Source organism: Zingiber officinale, chromosome 9A, assembly GCF_018446385.1.
Source record: "Zingiber officinale cultivar Zhangliang chromosome 9A, Zo_v1.1, whole genome shotgun sequence".
NCBI lineage: Eukaryota > Viridiplantae > Streptophyta > Magnoliopsida > Zingiberales > Zingiberaceae > Zingiber > Zingiber officinale.
Window position 1 is genome coordinate 46336857 of NC_056002.1, and position 18967 is coordinate 46355823.

Sequence of the window (18967 nt, forward strand, 5' to 3'; positions counted from 1 at the left end):
TGAAAGGTACACACGACAAAGATTGAACAAGTTCTTCCAGAAACAAATTATTCACGTCGCTCTCTAATAGCGAGTATAACTACATACCTCTAAGTTGTAGGAAGCTAATTGTTGAGGTAACACACAGAGGTAAAATACAAGACTATAGCCCTCACTGATCACATATAAGCTTACATAACTCAAACAATTTATAACCAAGTAATGCTTCGATTGAGCCAATGAAGCTATAATAATAATTTTTCTAATTCTATTTGCAGGATGAATACCCTATCGCTTTAGCCCATTGATCTGGTATGAAGCCTACATACTTTTGAGAACATGGAAGATTGTAAGGAAGTGTTTCCCCTATCTTGGGTATTCTTTTGTCATTAGAGGTATATCAACTATTTTTCTGTAGTGTGTCCTCACGGGCATCTCATGTCGCACAGGGTAGAGGTGCTTCCAATAGAAAATTTATCTAGCACTTGAAGACATACGGCATTGGTGCAGCATCAAACAGGCAGATTGGGGAGGGATGGGAAGCTATTGGGAATTGGCAATGCTTGAAACCTATGTCACAATCTTCAGTGTGAAAAAATACAATGCAATGGATAGATTAAGTGAACTGTCATATATGCAATAGCATTTAACCAACATCAAACAAGTACAAAACATCATCTGAGCTAAAATGTTCAAATACAGACTGAAGGTCGATCAAAACAGAATAATCCTCTACACTCAACCATACTCTTGAGTAAATTTTCACTTAACCACTGAGCCACTGTTGAAAAACAGAGGACATTTATAGGCCAACGAGAACACTCTGCACTAATTCCGTGTCCTTGACCAGGACGATGAAGATGCCGCCCTTGGACCACCAAAGGATGGTCGGCGGTTCTCACTTGTCCACCTATCACCACTACCAGGTGGGGGAGGACGTTCATCCTTCCTTCCCCACCGATCAGACTCAGGAGGGGCAGCTGCTGCCCTTTGACCCTCACTTCTGTCACGGAGGAATTTCGGCACATACTTTCCAGCAGCAGGTGCTGCTGACGCAGGGGAAGCTGCTGCTGCAGTAACAGGTTCGGGAGGTGCTGAAGCAAGGCCAGTTGGATGTGGCAGAGGTTCAGTGGGTTTTCTAAGTGCTTCTCTTCGCAGCTGTTCCTTCTCTTCCAACTCCCTCTCCCGTTGTCTTTGTCTCTCGGCTATTGCATCCAGCTTTGCTTTCCGTTCTGCATCCTCTATCTTTCGTCTCTCTTCCTCTGCAAAATTTTGACACAAAAAAATGTAACTCCCTGAAAGTATGGCTGTATCGGTATCATGTCCTTCCAATAGTTTTAAGTATAAATTTCCTAGAGGCTTTATAGTGGCATAATAAACTGACTCAACACATGTTAACCTATTTGTCATGTTACTGAAGCCAGTGCTAATATATTGAAATATAACTTGGAGAACAACAATTACCTTCACGCTTTCTAGCTTCCTCCTCTTCTTGTTGCCTGGTCAACCGCTCTTCCTCAGACTTCAGATAATAAAGAAGCTTCCTCTTGATCTCACGTTCACGCTTCCGCATTGTTACAATTTGGTTGATTTTATCTTCACGCTCTTTCTTCAGCTGGTTATACTCTGCTTCACGTCGGATAACTATTCTTTGCTGAAATATTTCCTGGGGAGTATTGAATAGATCATATCAGAACTATCAAAGATATAATTTCTTGTTGATTCACTTAAGGTTAGGCAAAAGTCAGGTCGATGAAAGGAATCTAATTTGAGTATCTTGAAATGATTAACCTATGTTTAAAGTTCAGAGCACTGAGCACAACCTAAGAAAGAAGTAGTTTAATTAACATAAACAAGTACTTTTTGTTTCATGATCATCTTGACTCAAACCCAGAAAATAAGGTGCTAAACTCTTAAAATAAAAATGACATGAACACAGTGAAACAAGTTTTCATTGAAGGAACCATCCTAATACTACAAAGACCATTCACAAAGTGAATGAATCACAAAGCCTGACAATTAAGCTATCATGTATTTATCATTCATGCCTTGGCATTACTAAAAATCAGCAAAAACACTTGGCTGTAAAACTATCAGCTTATATTGTGATCTGGAACATGCACTTCAAGCAGAAAAAAAGGGAAATACTTTATTTCCTAAGTTTCACCAAAGATTTTACAAGAAGACGATAAATAAATAAGTGTTAACCTTCTGCCCCAACATTCGTGCAAGTCTATTCTTCTCTTGGAGATCACCAGCATGGTGCTGCCTGCTTAGCTCTATCTCTTTCTGGAGGAAAAAAAAAAACTTTTTGTCAACCTCACCAAAAAACAATATGATCATAACTTCACAAATCAGTGAGCATTTGAGCATATTGAACCAGTTGTTCGCGTTCATGGAGAATTTTCTCTTCCACCAAGCGCTGCTGAAAGGCTTGTTCAATGAGTTGGGCCTCTTCCTCTCTCTTTGCCCGTTCCATATAATCCATTGTTTTGGCAAGTTTTTGCAGCTTCTTCTCCAACTCTTGCCTTTCTTTCAACTGTTCGTTTAAAGCCATCTCAATCAACGTCTGCTTAGTGACCTTCTCCTGACAAATAATGAACAATTGAATACACAGTACGGAAAACAACTCATTTTGCATTTTCAAAAAGTAAACAAGACATAGCAGTGCAGTGAAGTAAAAAAAGGTTAATAAACAAAGATATCAAAGGAATGTAATCAAGACAGTAGAAAACACAAACTACAATCTTCTGAAGACAATAAAAATTTTATCACCAAACAAATTGAATAACTTAGACATGAGAGATTGAGACGTGTCTATTATATTATCTCTTGCTAAGAAAATGATAACTTTGGCAATTATTTCACTTGTGACCACATTCAATAAAACAAAAGTGAAACACTATATCCTTTATAACTATGATAATTAACCTAAGTAACTATAATATTTGTGGCAAATCTCTAACTTCAAGTAGAACCATATTAGCTTACCCCCTCAAGGAGAGGTTTCTTTCCCTTCTTTTTGGCGCCCTTTTGTGTTTCAAGAAGCAATGCTTGGGCTTCCTGAAGCTCCCTCTCCTCTATTTCGCGGTGAATTCGCTGCTCCTCTCTTCGAATATATTCTTCAGCCAACCGCTTCTGTTCAGCCTCCTCAGTTACCTTCTGAAGTTTTAGTCTTTTAGATTCTTCTTCTCGCTCCTTCAAATATCCAAAGAAAAAAGTTATTTTTGAAAGTTCAGCAAAACATCATCCTCAGCAAAAGGAAAGTGTTGGAAATACCATTTCCAGCATCTGACGTTCATGTTCTTCTTTGCGCTTCTCAATGATGAACTTCCTAGCAAGAAGCCTCTTATGTTCCTTGTCAACTATTTCTGCCAGATCATAACTCACACCCAGTTTGGACTCTTTCCTTAAAGGTGGAGAAATTAAGTTCCTCACTTTATTAAGAGAATCAGCGAGAATAGCAAGATGATCAGAGAGCTTTTCTGATTCAATGTCCTGTGATCAAAACCAAGTCATTTTGATATATAAAGTGTGTATCATAAGAATTGCATAACTTAGCATCAGGAACAGGAAGGATAAAAACATGCTCAAGCAGAAATGCAATCCAATAAATGCTCACATACAAAAAAGAAAATTAAAACTATTTCTCACTAAAATAAAAAAAAATAGATTAAGGATGAGTCTTTAGTGTTTAGGGGAAACATAAGTTCAGGGTAAATAATAAAAGAATGTAAATCAATATAACATGCCTGTGAAAACAGACACGAGTTTGAACACCATACCACATTACCAAATAGAACAGTGCCCTTCAGGTGATCAACTTTCATTGCTAGAAAGTTGTACTTGACTGCGTCTACAGAAATCCTCTCCACAACTGAGAAGTCAAAAAATGGTATCATCTTCAACAAAGACTCAATCTTTATGGACTGATACACCTGGGAAACCTGATAGAATAAAAGAAAAAAAAGGAAAAAAAAAACTTGAGATACAAAAAACAAATAAGAAAAAGGAAATCTTGAACAAATAATACCCTCCGAGAAAAAAAAATGCTAAAATCACACCTGCTGAAGAACTCTTAAAGTGGTCAGCTTTTCAAGAGCAGGATTGTATTTCGAAAATTGCACTTCTGGAACTGATGAGGCTGATGATAGCTTACCACCAAGTTTTGAAATTTTGGCAAGCAAAGGCTGGACTCTCATTGCCAGGTCTAGAGGAAGGAACTCATTTTCTAGGAGATTGTAGATATCCTTCACTTCTTGAGAGACACAAGTCATTACACCTTTGTTGGTCTGTACAACATAAACTTTGATAAATTAACAACTGTTTGCTTTCATGAATTGACAGGAAATAAATCATCTGTTGATAAATAACATTTTGGGCACAACATATAGCAGTGAGGAATCTAGTGTTTGAATTTCTCAACCAGAAAAACATAAGTAACATAGGGTTACAATTCTTTAAAACTAGCTAGAAAAGATAGCATTTTACACAGGAGAAAAGATTAACTTTTTTGTTCCATCCTCTATTGTAAAAGCTAAAAAACAAACATATCAAGGATATCATCACTAATTACAAGGCAAAGTGCATAAAAGGGTGACAAGATTACCAAGGTCCTAAAAGCTTACATCAGTATAGAAGTTGCAATTTACATCTTTTTTATTATATTGGAGCTTAAAAGATCAAAGATTGCTACACTGTTAAAGTTTCAGAAATTCCTTGTGAGTGCTAAGTGAAGATATAACTAAGGTTAAGTTTGGTAGAGTGTAATCTGCTTTGTAATGTAATCAGGATTATATTACAAGGCTGATTATTTTGTTTGGTTTAAATTTAAACTTGTAATGTAATGTAATCTGGAATACAAAAGATAGTGAAGTTTTGTAATCTGGATTACAAAACAAATACTATGTAATCCGAGGTCACTGTTTAACCAAAATTTAAATGCCAAATATACCCCTAGTCCGCCGCCGACCGCCGCGGTTGCCGGTGGCGACTGTTGGTTGCCGGTGGCTACCGCAAGCTCCGGCAGAGATGCAACGGCCGTCAGTAGAGGTCGCAGGATATTTTTGTCATTTTATAATATACGAATTACATTCCTTATAAAAAATAATGAACATCAAACAAAAGAATGTAATTACCCTTGTAATCAAAGATACATACATTACATTACCAAACGTAGTAATGTAATCAAGATTACATTACATTACATTACAAACTTGATTACATTACAAGCTAGATTACATTACACCCAACCAAACGTAGCCTAATTGTATTCCAAAAAGAAATCAAAAATTACTTGTATCAATTAAAAAATCAATTGACTTTCATCTGAAGCATATGAAAATAAACTATATGGCATGCAGACAGTACAAAATTAAAATGATACATAAAGAATTGAATTATTATTGAATGAAGAATAAATGGATGAAAGTGGCACTAAAGATGTATGGCATACCAATTCTGCAAGCAATGATGCACGTGAAAGCTGCAAAACAAGAGTGAAACATCAGAACTAGCAATTTCTTATAAGAAAAGACACTGGATGACATGTAAGCAACTGGCTTAAATACATACAACTCCTCTACTCTCCCCTTTAGGATCAAGAGAGAAATTGATAAGGCTAGTCATTCGTAGATTGCGTTCTTTTTCATTTTCAAGCTCCAAATGAGATGCACCATGCTTCTGGTCATAAGGGATCACTGAAAGAGCAGCTAATAAAACAGATGATGCTATCAACTGCAAGTCCTTTTGTGATAAATTTTTATTGTAGCTTTTCTGCAATGTGAAAAGCTTCAACCATGCATATGCATGGTATAAATGACTATCTGAGACCCAAAATATATCTGTCAACTTAGCATAATATACCACCATTAGTGATGGCTTGGGACTCTTCTTCACCATACTCATCAAACCATGGATATCCTCAACTGAGCGGAATGCTTCCTGTATGAGGAAACAATACAGAAACATGTTAAGGAACGGAATTCAAAAAAAAAACAGAAAACCTAGGTTTAAAGCTCAGAAGGTATCTCTAGGTGACAATATTCTGAGACAACACCAGAACTAGAAATATCAGCATAGAAGTACATGTTTTACCCATGCTGCATGAAACGATTTAAATTCCAGGCATCTTGGGGGATGATATATAATTGGAAAGCTGGAAATATATGGGACTGACCTCACTTGAATGCTACAACCACAACTTCCATATGATGGAAATCTGTGTTGCAGAGCTTCTACACTACTAATGATATATTATAGTAAGGAACCCCTACCAAAAAGGTATACTATAAGTTACAATGTTTCTGATATTTGTCAAGTTGCATTTATGAAGTTTTAATTGAACTGATTATGAAAAACCCAATAAATTGTTGCTCTGCAGGTAAACAAATAAAATGACAAGGGATTCGGTGAGGCTAGTTCATAACAAGATGGCATGGTTGATCAATGTGAACCCCATATCACTTGTTGATATAGATTTATACCAAAGTAATACCATTTAGGCCCACATTAAAGTTTAGGAGATGCAATATAGGAAAGAACACACTGCTAGTTTACAAATACAGGAAATTGCTGCAAGGTTAAACCATAAATGGTATGGAAAGCAAAATAAAATATATGAAAGAAACATAAGGCAATCCTAAAATACAAACCTGCCACAGTTCCAGATCAGTTGCTATCTTGAGCTGCTCAATTCTGATATCCAAGTAAAGCTGCAAACTCTCTGGAACTGTCAGATCAGGCCTGTCTCTTTGGTCCCTATACTTGTTTAAATTAGCAAGATGATTTCTTATAATCTCACAGAGCCTGCGAAACTCTGTAGTCCTCTTATATTGTTTGCAAAATTGGAAGGCCCGATGTGCTGTCATCTAAACAATAAGACAGAAAGAACTACTTATATTCCATTGAAAATAGTATGTTCATCTTCAATATTTTGTTTAATTTCATTTCTATCAATAGTAGAACCTGAGACTTATTAGCTACAACTTAACAGCAAAGCAGTCTTGATTACAATAAGTTCATAAGCTAAATAAGGAAGTACTGAACTTCACAAATTACACAATGAAAGAGGACAAATGCATCCTTAGCTTCACCAAATCAATAAGGCGCAATGCCTAGGTGACAACTAGAGCTAAGGTTAAGCTTACTGGGATCTATAACTATTAGGGGAAGAGAGGAGAGGGACAGCAACAAAAAACCATATAACTGAATGATTATGCATGTTCAAGATTTGTGGATCAATCACTCTCCCTCCCCGTCTCCCTCCTATCTTTTCATCTAAGCCAATGAAGCATAAAAGAAGAGGAATCACAAACATATTCAGCAAACATACATGATTATTTGTTAATAAATACAATAGGTATATGATAATGCCAAGTGATTTAGTAGCAACAAAGTGGCATTTGATATCTCAGATCACTTGTGAGGATCATATAAGAACTTCATACTATCTAACTTGAATTCCTAAAAGGATACAAAAATCATTTATAAGCATGATTTTAAAAAGCCAGTACTTAAGCCACATAAGCACTAGGCAGATTTTGAATGGGGGCCTGGATATAAACTGCATCTAATTAGCATATGACATATGTAGTCAACCTTATGTGGTTTATTTTAACCAATTTAAACTAATTGACTTAAAATTTGCAATTTATTAGTATTAAAAAAATTATTTTGCAAATGAGAAATACTTTAGATATCAATATAAATATTTTTAAAAATTTAATATTGGTCACTGAAGCCTTCACATATGCGCTATGCAATGGGTTGACTGCACAACCCCGTATATACTTTTTGAATCCTTAGTTATGAGTGATATTTGTACCAACTCATTTCCATTTTTAAACAAAATGATAAGAGCATATATCAAAGAACCGTTGAAAATAAAAATAACAAAAAAATGAGGAATCACAATATCAAAATAGAAATAGAAAGACATAGTAGTTATGACAAAAAAAAAAATTAGATCATGAAGCACCCACATGAAATGTGATCTAAGGATCATGATCTAAAATCTCATGATGTACCTGCAGCATGGGCAAAACATCTTGTTCCACCGGTTGACCGACAGAGTGGCGACACCAGCGCACCCACGTGAGGCCTCACGGCCTCTCGGAGTCCCCACGACCGCTTGGGCACCTCACACAAACTCCTCACACGAGACCATGGCAACCATGCGAGGCTGCATTATTTTTCAATTTAAAAAAAAAAATCTTTAATTGCCAATTTTTTCAATCTTAATTTTTTAAATTGTTATTTTAAAATTTTTTTTATGGCTAATTCTTTCTCCTCTTAATTTCTTCTCCTTCTTCCCCACATTTTAATTTGTTTTTTTATTTATTTCATCCTTGAATACATGAAAAAAATTCCTTTTTAATTTATTTTTCTTATTCTTTATCTCCTTAAATACATATGAAAAACTTTGCTCCTTAAACTAATTAAAATAAATTCAATTTAATTTAAGCCCACTTGATCCTAATCTAGACTTTAGTTAATCCTAAATTAATTTTTACCCAATTCTAATTTTTAAAATATTTGTTTAACCTAATAGTAAGTATTTATAATAATTAAATATTATAATAATATTTTTTAATTAATATATTTTATATTTAAAAAAATATCAAAACCGTATCATTCTAATCATAAACCGAAACTCTGATACGGCTCAAAATTTTAAATCATGCTAAGCATTGCAGAAAATGCTTTCTTGGAAGACCTTTTCCTTAGACCCTTTGAGGGGAAAACAACTCCTTGAGATCAACATAAAATAAGATCCACACCCAAGCAACCCCCCCCCCCCCCCAATTTCCTTCTTCTTGCCAATAACATCACCACTGACCAGTCAATCAACTACCTCTCCCAAGCACCCGCTTGTTGATGTAGTCCCCCCATCTCCCAAAGACCTAATCACTTCTCCCTCCCCCAAGACCCAATAGGTATCTTCCCTATGCAACCCAATTGGTGTCATCCTGCAAATTTAAACATCCTCCTCTCCGCCACCAAGACCTAGTTGACATCACCCTACTGAAGCATTATCTCCACCAAACAGGCCACCCTTTTATACAAGCCTCCCCATCCTACTAAAACCCCTCTCCACTCATTGACCCATCACACACACACACACACACACACCACACACACCAACAGCCAAGGCCCACTCGGCATCATCTCAACCAATAACCCATTCAGCACAACCAAACTCTTTTTGAGTTCCACTTTCACTAAATGCCCGTCGTCACTCACTGATTCATAAATGGAAGCATACAAGCATGCAGGAAGGAACCCAACTTGAAGAACACGAAAGGAGGAAAGGAAAAATATTTGCCTAGTATCACAACCAAACAAGGGAAAATGTAGATTTTCTGTAAAAGTATCTTCTGAAAATTTATAAAAAACTTGAAGATCTCTGCAACCATCATTTTTTTTTAAATAAAATGTTATCAAATTTATTTCATGGTGCATATTGAGTTTGACCAAAACAAACTGTAGAGGATTAAGTTAATTAAACAAATATATACTGGTTATTTCCTTAGGCAGCCTTTGTCTCCTACTGTTTTGTTTTCATTTCAGGGATCTGTAGATTTTCAACCATGAAAAAATAGATAGCTCTTTGAAACTCAAGATACATTGCTATGTTAACATATTAAGTTTCTGGACCTAAATACATGAATCGATTTTGATATCAAAGAATTCCTAGAGGATAAATAGATGTTTCAAGGATTCTTTACCACTTTCTTATTTTAAGAATGACATATTGCTACAATGGCTTAACAGTAAAGTAAGTTGATGTCCATATATTTCCTTCAAACACTTAAGAATTTTAATGAAGTAGTCATAGAAGTAAGCATATTTGAAACAGATCAAGCATATGCATGGATAGAGGAGCCAAACAAAAAACTTTTAAATTTTTAGAAGGAAAACAAGTGTTGTATCAAATAAACAAAAATTCTAGACATCTTACCGCATATAGTGATTCCAATTTGGAATTGTTCCGCAGAATCTCAAGCACTGTCCTGTAGGTCTCCCACAAGAATTTGAACCATGGAGTAACAAGTTCCCTGTCTGATCTATCCTTTCCCTTCTCCCCACTAACATAGCTTAGCATTAAATCCTCAGGTCTCTTATCAGCTTCAAGATCCTCCACGTCAAGCGCATCTTCCAAAGCTTGCACCTGAGTTCTAGCCTTCTCAGCTCTCTCAGTTGAAAGCTGCATGAAGTGTTTTATCACTTCCTCTAGAGAGCTTACATTTACTTGTTGACATATGATCCGATACTGAATCAAGCCATCCTTGGCAAATCGACCTTTCCTCATGTCCACACAGAGTTCTACATATTTGAACATGATTTTCTCTAGAGTCTTCTGCCATGCTCTGTACCTTTTTGAAGTGATTAGATCATGCAGGGCTTGCAAGGCAGCTTGCTTTTGTCCAACATTAACCAACTCTGAATAAAAGGAGACAAGGGGAAAAGGTATGCATATTGTTAGTTAATAACTCAATTAGAAAACGCAGGTTGCATGAATGGACAAAGCAAATCAATTTGTGGATATATTTATTGGCAGTAATTGATTAATTGATCACGAGCTAACTATTAAGACAATAAGACATATTTTTGAAAGAATGATTTCTTAGTTTAACTAGCTCCTTTCTTCTCGATTAAACAATACACAACATTTGGTAACATATGGACCAACACAAACACTTTATTCATGAGATTCCAACATGTTGGTCTCATTGTCTACCTGAATTTAAGTGATGCAACAGAAACAGTATGAACTTATTATTTTGTGCAGAGGGAAAATATTTTTTAGAAAAAACTACTACCTTCTGCACGTTTCAGAGCATTCTCAGGCTTAGCAAAAGTCGCCATTTTCAGCAGAAATATATGCTTCACTGATGTCTGCTTCCTTCCACAGAGCAGGCTTAATGCTGCAAACAAAAGACACAAATAGCAATGTCAAATACAAAGCTGCGACATGATAGAATAGAGTGCCACTCCTATTTTCAACATGCTCATAAGAAAGGCACTTCTTTTACATGAAAGATTAAAATTTTGATATTTACATCCATAACAATTGCCATAATCAACAAATAATGTGGACTGAAATGGAATAAACAAAATCAAAGTGGCAAGGCTAACCAAAGCCTCTCATCACCAAATCACAGGAGACCTAACTGTGAGACAAGAATAAGCACACTACTATAACACCACGTGCAGTACACTATCTTCGTTCTTGCACTTGCAAAACCCAATTTCACAAACTCATTACTCCTCCTACTCTTCACTAGTATTCTCCATCCATCTCATCATTCTAAATTCCTCAAATTCTCTTCACAGATTAATTTTTGTTATAGATTAAACACCTAGTGAATAATGCAAATACAGATTGGAAGGATGCAATCCTATTGTGACGAAATGCATAAGAGTGTAACGAAAAAAAAAAGCAAAAATGCAGACGAGTCATTTATTGAAATCTGACTTGATTAAGATGTTTATAAATGATGATTCGGACCGGTGGAAATTCGATATACCTTGAAATGGCGGTGTGCGGCAGGCTAGGAGTCGGCGGCGTGCTGCTCACAGATCTTCTGCGCAGCGGCCGATAGTCAAAGAGGGCAGGAGATGATGTTCGCAACGGCCAAGAAGGAGAAAGGCTGGATCTTTAACATAACACGAATTCAACTCCGAAGCTCTAAGATCTTTAGAAGCAACAAAAAATAATTTCCAGAAAAATTTTAGCGACTGACCTTAGTAGAAGACAACCGGATCGGAGATCGGAGGAAGAAGAGCGACGACGGCGGATTTGGAGCAGGCAACTGCGGGCGATGGTGTGGGAAGAAATGCGTGGGGGAGGGGGAGGAGGAATCCTTAGGTCGTAAGGGCATCGTTAAATGTCATATTTACCCTTGATTGTTGATAAATTATCAGAACGACCGAGCCGGACCAGTATAAAATGGTCCGGCTCAAGTTGAGTGAACCCAACCACAATATGCTTGGGTTTGTTGAAAATAAGGTATTGGATTTTTATATCCATGGTAAACGGATCTTTCTCAATTCCATTTCTAGCGTAAATACGACGTTTCATTGTGGCAAAAAAGTTAAATATGTTCGTGTTCGTCTTCAACGTCTCCGTCAATTTATCCCAGGACCTAACACATACGGAAGATATTTATCTCGACTTTACCGAGATTTGAATCTCAAATCTATTATGACAATACCTCATATACTAACCACTAGACTCATCTAAAAAGACACGTTACAACTACTCATACTCATAGTATTGGAGATATGGGTTAAAAAGATGTAAAATTGATTAATATTTGAGAAAGTATTAAACTAGACAAATTTATTTTTAGGAAAGTAGGAGAATATAAAATTATATTTTAGGCAAGGAATTAATTTATTTTAAATTATTTTTTTTAATTTGTTAAAGTAAAAAATATAATAATCTCCAGGGGATGGGGATCTTACAGAACGACTCTAAATAATCTAAAAAAGGAGATAAATCATAAGGATTTAACCTAATATAACAATCCTTTATATGGATTAGATGATCAATGAGACATTACGCATACATTGGAATTGACCTCGTGATCTATTACAATAATATTATACGTAGTACCAATTATATTAATCCATCAGTTAATTTTTTTTACTTGGTAGACCCCGAGTTGATCGAACAAATTATAGGGAGATAATATTATTTTGCATCGACTACTCAATTTGTAAGGTTTTTATAAAAAGAACAGGGAAATACAAGTGAAAAATAGATAAGAATCAAATTAGTCGTCTAATATATTACGAATCATTAGGTTGTTAAAAGCATAAATCTCTTTCATAAATTATGTTTATTAAAAGTTATATTTAAAAAACCAATGTTAACCAATTAACCTACTTAGCACTTAAGAGGTCAAGACGAACTTGTTTTATAGTAATTAGTATTATCAATTAATTAAAATGTGATATTGTTTATCCCAAGTGTCTAGTGTTGTCAAAGATAAATAAACATGGGACACATTTTATCTTAGCACAGCAGTTCTTTACATGGGAGAAATTAAATGTCCAAAGAAATATTTTATATCTTGTAATTAGTACTATTAATAAAATAAAAAAATGATTAACTAGGTCTGATAACATCGAATCTGAAGTAACCGGTCTGATTCTATAGAAGTTTCTTACTAACTCATTAGATAAAAATAATTAACAAGTCAGATAACGTTGAATCTGGTGACGAGTTCAGTCCCACCGAAATTTTAAAAAATAATTAATGCTATTAATTTTGAGCAAAAAAGGTGGAACCATCACCCTAGCGGCCCCCTGAGCCTGGCCCCCCAAGATTTCAGAGGGAGTAAATCACGATGAGTGCTGGGCTGGAAAGTTGACTGGGGTCTTAGGAGTTTTTGACCAGCAGACCAGGAATATTATTCTCGTGTGCAACTGGCGACCCTCGACCTTTGGCCATTTGAGCAAACAACCAAGCAACTTACCAGCTGATCCAGCCCGTGGGCGCGATAATTAATGCCCCATTTTGAAAACTTTTTTTTTTTGCAAGATATAGAAGTTACGATGATACCACTTACCATAGTTCTTAATGAAATATTTGTGCTCATGGGGTTATGGTGCAATGGTAGGGTATCTAGGTTATCACCTAGACACCCGCGGTTCGAGCTCCAGTTATAGTAAATTTGTAGAAATTTTTCCTCCTAATGGGGCACGCAACTAAAGGGTCTTAGGCTCCTGGGCTGCCCGCGGTTCGAGCCCCAGCTATGGTGAATTTATAGGAACTTTTCCTCCAAATGGGGCACGCAACTAAAGGATCTTGGGCTCTGCCCGCTGCTTCCCGATTTACTCTGGTGATCGGTGGAAAATTTCTATAGAACTCCTCCCATCACTCCAGGCTCAACGTTATCAGCTTGATTAATTTTTTTTTTTAATGAAATATTTGTAAAAGATAATGTGATCATGAAAACTTCCAAATTTCTATAAAAAGTTGACTTGAATTAAATGCATAATTACCTTAATTTTGTTATAATATATTAAATATTTTATAAAAAGATGAGCTTAAGAATGAGTTAAGGAGATTATAAGAATGAGTTTTTTTGATATTGAATCTATAACTTTTAAGTAAGAAAAGCTTAAGCGTAAATCGAATGCTTAAAGACAAGTAATATGTTACTATATATCAAGAAGTTGTCAAGCATATTTCCAAATGTACGTTTGATTCAAGTTATCAAGTATAATCTTGATTATATGATTACTTGGTAATCACATAACCAAGATTATGGGGAATAAAATATAATCTTTATCTTGTTTGGTTCAACCTAAGTGATCTTGTCCGAACCAGGGGTCAACGAACGCTGGGGACGTGGCGCTCCCTGCTGGATCCTCGAGTGCTTCGGCAAACCTGCAACAAAACCGAGCCGGGAGGGGTGTCCCGGCGACGGCCCTCCGACGCTCAAGTCAGGCGAAGGAATAGATGAAAGTGGTTGCCGGATGAAGACTCGCGTACCTCCGGTTGAAGAAGTGGAGGCCTTATATAGACTTCTGAGGAGGCTGATGTACATATACCGAGGCACACACACGTGTCCTCAACCCATACCTAGTATGGGCTTGTCAGAGGAGCTTGCCTGACTCCTTACTGCTACAGTACGAGCACGTCTTTGATGGGACAGTGAGCGCGTCTTTGATGGACAGTGAGCGCATGTCCTAAGATCCTGCATATCATCTGCTGTCAGAAGATGTTTCTATCCTTGCCTTTTCTTACTCCTCGTCGATCGTCCGATCGGTCGGCAGTTTCCTCGCGTCCGGCCGATCGGGTGTTCTGATCCACGCGGGAGCTTCCTGGTCATGTGCTCTCGACTGTTCGCAGCGTTGATGTTTTATTCCTTCGGCCGAGCAGGCCCTCTGCTCGGCCTTTCCTACTGTTCATCATGAGCGTCGGAACCCCGACTCCGGCGGGGTGTATTGCTTCCGCTCGGAAGCTTCAGCTGGTCGTCGCCCTTCTTATCCGCTCGGCCAAGGCCTTTGGCCCTCCTCGCGGCGTTGACTCTGCTAAATGGGGTCCCCCATTCTTACTGCCGGATCACTTGCCTCCTCTTCAAGTCTAGTCGAAGGAGGCAGTTAGTCCGACTGACTGGACTATGTGTCCGAACGGGCGGTCGTCGCCTTACCGCCACTTATGATATACCTAGAGTCGTTCGGCCCTCATAACTCATCATCCGCTCGGCTCTTCGTTCTGGATGTCTTGGCGTCCAGCGTGGATGTTTGCTTGTCTAAATCTTCTAAAAAATCGCGCAAATCCTTTCCATTAAGTCGAAGCATACGCGGTATGGGCACATTAATTGCGCCGGGTGACAGAGCGCCACGTGGCTCTTCTTGTGTGGCGGTGATGATCCGTACGATGGGACGCGATTACTTTGAAATGGACGGTTAGATGATGACCTCGTCTCTCGTGACCTGCATCCGACGGACGAGGTCGACCAGCCTCGTTCGCATAAAGCCTTCGTCTCCGCCTTTACGCCGCATTTCTCTGTTTCATCGCTCATCCTCCGTCGAAGGTGCCCGCGGCTGCTTCATTCCGGTTGTCCTAGCTCTCGCCTCTCGGTGGTTTTCGGCTTTCTGGTGATCTTCTCCGTTCACCTTTCCTCAGTAAGCTTCTCCCTTCCTTTCGTTCGGCTTTTCCCTTTCGCGTGGAACTCCTTTCGTTCCCTTGCTTGCGAACTCTTATCTGTCCTCCGTTTCCGAGTTTCCTTCGGCTTCCTTCTTTCTTTTTCTTGATACTTCAGTCATGGCAAGCACTTCCGTACCCACTGTGGATGTTCATGGCCCTTGGTACATGACCATGGAGAGTCGGTTTGATGAAGAGGGCGCTCGTCGTCTTGTTCGGACGTATGGGATCCCTGATGACCATGAAATAGTTATAGCCGACCCGACCGACCGACCCCATAACCCGCCGATCGGTACCATTTGTTTTTTTCTGGACCAATTCCAGGGCGGCCTTAGATTTCCTACCCATCCCTTTATTTTGGAGGTTTGTAATTATTTCCGGATCCCGCTCGGCCAACTTGTGCCGAATTCCTTTAGGCTGCTGAGTGGGGTGGTCGTCCTCTTTAGGCTGCATAGTATTCCACTTGACCCCAAAATATTCCACTTCTTCTTCTACCCTAAACAATCCGAGTTGGGCACTTTTATTTTCCAAAGTAGAATAGGCTTCAAATTTTTTGATAATATGCCGACCTCCAACAAGCACTGGAAGGAGTTTTTCTTCTACATGCGACTTCCCGAGCGGCCAGCATTCCGAACTAAATGGCAGACCGCCGTGCCGACCCAGCCGGAGCTCGGCAAATTCAGAAGCAATCCAGCCTACCTTCATGCGGCAAACTGGTTGTCCGGTCAGCGGTACAAAATCGACCAGTTGCTTCTCAAGGGGGTGTTGTACTTTTTTGGATTGTCTCCCGTTCGGGCCAATCTGCCCTACCGCATGAGTAAGGACTCTTTGCTCACTTCGCCTTTTTTTGTCTAACTGATTTTAATTTTTTCTACTGCAGCTGAAGTCATGTGGCGCTCCAAGGCTACTGATCATCTGAAGTTGAAAGCCGTGGAAATTGAGGCGGCTACCAAAAAAGAACTCGCCGAGCGGGGTCTAATCCCCAGCCTCCCGGGAGATGCAGCTGAAACAGAAGTTACTCCATCCGCTTCAACAGAGGTTGAGGCGGATCCTCCTCGCCTAGTGGAGTCCCCAGTCGGGATTCACCACGGAAGTTCGGTGAACGTCGAAGAGACTCCACCTTCGCCGACCCAAGAGGGCGGACCACAAGCGCCGGGGTAGCCCAGATCGCACGTCGCAGATCGGGACTCCAGTGGCCTCGCCCACGCGACCCTCCGGCTCTCCTCCCGAACTCGCCGCCACGACGGTTGGTGAAACCTCTACCATAGGGAGTCCTCGAGCGCGGCTGAGGAAACGCCGGCCGGCCATCCGACCATCAAGACTACCCTTCGATTTCCATCGGAGGAATATTTACTGTCCGCCGATCGCCCCTCAAGCCCCGTTCATGAAATAACCTTGACGGGTCCGATCGCCAAACTCTTCGAGGACGCCCAGATTCAAGTGGCCCTCATGACGCCCAAGCAGCTCGGCGATAACAACATGCAGCAGGCCACTCAGGTAAATTCATTTTTCTTTCTGTGCCATGCTACTGTCCGGTTCCTCATTTTATTATTTCCCTTACAGCGCTGGGCTGAGCAAATCGCCACTAGCCATCGGCTAGCCGAGCTGGAGGATCTCCTGGAGAAACTCCAAGTGTCAGGGGGTCCATCGGTCGAGCGGGAGAAACAAACCCTCGAGGCCGAACAGAAAAAGTCCGCCGACCTGTCTACAGAGGTGGCTCGGCTAGAGGGCCAAGTCAAGAAGCGCGAAGCGGATGCCAAACGCGCTACTGCCCGGAAGAAGCGAGCGATAGCTGATCTGGACAAGATGAAAGTAAATGTCCGTGCGCTAGATCAGCGATCCAAGGATCTGGAGGCCCAGTTGAACGCCGAGCGGGAAGACCGTTCGGCAGAACGCACAAAGGCTGAAATGGACTTGAAGGCAGTCCAAGATTCCTTAACCGCTTCCCGGGCGGTACTCAAAAAATATAAGGAGGGAGAGCCGAGCCGCCTAGTAGCAGCGCGCCAAGACTACCTCCGCTCGGAACGGTTCGGCGCAAAATTCGGCGGCAACGTCTCATCAACTTTCGCTGAGGCGGTAAAGGTCACCATGGCGTACTTGAAGAAGGGTGACCACCTTCCTGCGGGAATGCACATTCCAGCCTCCGACCTGGCGGCCATGACTGACGATATCCCGGATGCCTTTTTCAATTTTGAGGACCCGGAGTGAGGCGAATTCTTCCAAGTACTTCCTGTATTTCATCCGCTCGGCGGATGTAAAATTTTTGTACGTGCCGTTCGGCCTAATTGTATTCCTTTGCTTCTATTTTTGTCTGTCCTTCATTGCCCTCTTCTGTCTGTTTGGTGCTCATTTGTAGAGTCATTTAAGCTATACGTGTCTCCCACTAGACAACCGATCAGGTTAATCAATTGACTCGTTTTCCTCGAAATCGTTTAGCGCTTGGCTATACTGTTTGAATGCGAAGTATTGGCAAACCGACGGGCGATCGAACTTAAACAATTTAGTTTTTGCGAATGCTCGTCGCGCGGATGTTTATAGACAATCGGCGCGGTTCTCGATTTTTAACGACGGAGCTCGTCGGCGCGGATATTTATAGTCGGTCGGCGCGGCTCTATGGTTTAACGTCTGGGCTAGACGGTCTCCCGCTCGGAGGGTTTATAGACGCCGGCTCGTCTCTCGATCTTTAACGACGGAGCTCGTTGGCGCGGATATTTATAGCCGGTCGGCGCGGCTCTCGATCTTTAACGACGGAGCTCGTCGGCTTTCCGCTCGGACGTTTATAGACGCCGGCTCGTCTCTCGATATTTAACGTCGGTGCTCGACGGCGCGGTTATTTATAGCCGGTCGGCGCGGCTCTCGATGTTTAACGACGGGGCTCGTCGGCTTTCCGCTCGGACGTTTATAGACGCCGGCTCGTCTCTCGATCTTTAACGTCGGTGCTCGACGGCGCGGTTATTTATAGGGCGCTGCTCTCGATTTTTAACGACGGGCTCGTCGGCTCCGTTCGGACGTTTATAGACGCCGGCCCGTCTCGATCTTTAACGTCGGTGCTCGACGACGCGGTTATTTATAGCCGGCGCGGCTCTCGATGTTTAACGACGGGCTCGTCGGTCTTCCGCTTCGGACGCTTATAGACGCCGGCTCGTCTCGATCTTTAACGTCCGCTCGGCGGGTTTATAGTCGCCGGTGCGGCTCTCGATTTTTAACGACGGGGCTCGTCGGTCTTCCGCTCGGACGTTTATAGACGCCGGCTCGTCTCTCGATCTTTAACGTCGGTGCTCGACGGCGCGGTTATTTATAGCCGGTCGGCGCGGCTCTCGA

At 40.3% G+C, this 18967-nt stretch overlaps 1 protein-coding gene across 2 annotated transcripts; it reads right to left on the reverse strand.

Moving 5' to 3' along the window:
• Positions 1-589: 589 nt before the first annotated feature.
• On the reverse strand, positions 590-11860 carry LOC122018907 (eukaryotic translation initiation factor 3 subunit A-like). Of its 2 annotated transcripts, none has more exons than XM_042576374.1 (15): positions 11727-11860; positions 11511-11639; positions 10803-10907; positions 9941-10422; positions 6633-6848; positions 5554-5922; positions 5435-5464; positions 4044-4271; positions 3765-3926; positions 3259-3477; positions 2971-3177; positions 2360-2566; positions 2188-2268; positions 1444-1645; positions 590-1241 (listed from the first exon to the last, which is right to left on the reverse strand). In XM_042576374.1, exons 3-15 carry the CDS (start codon positions 10846-10848, stop codon positions 808-810), a joined length of 2883 nt encoding a protein of 960 aa, XP_042432308.1. In that variant the 5' UTR covers positions 10849-10907; positions 11511-11639; positions 11727-11860; the 3' UTR covers positions 590-807. The 2 variants fall into 2 exon arrangements, with proteins under 2 accessions (XP_042432308.1, XP_042432309.1); XM_042576375.1 differs by having other exon boundaries at positions 11511-11633; positions 11727-11838.
• Between the last annotated feature and the right edge of the window lie 7107 nt (positions 11861-18967).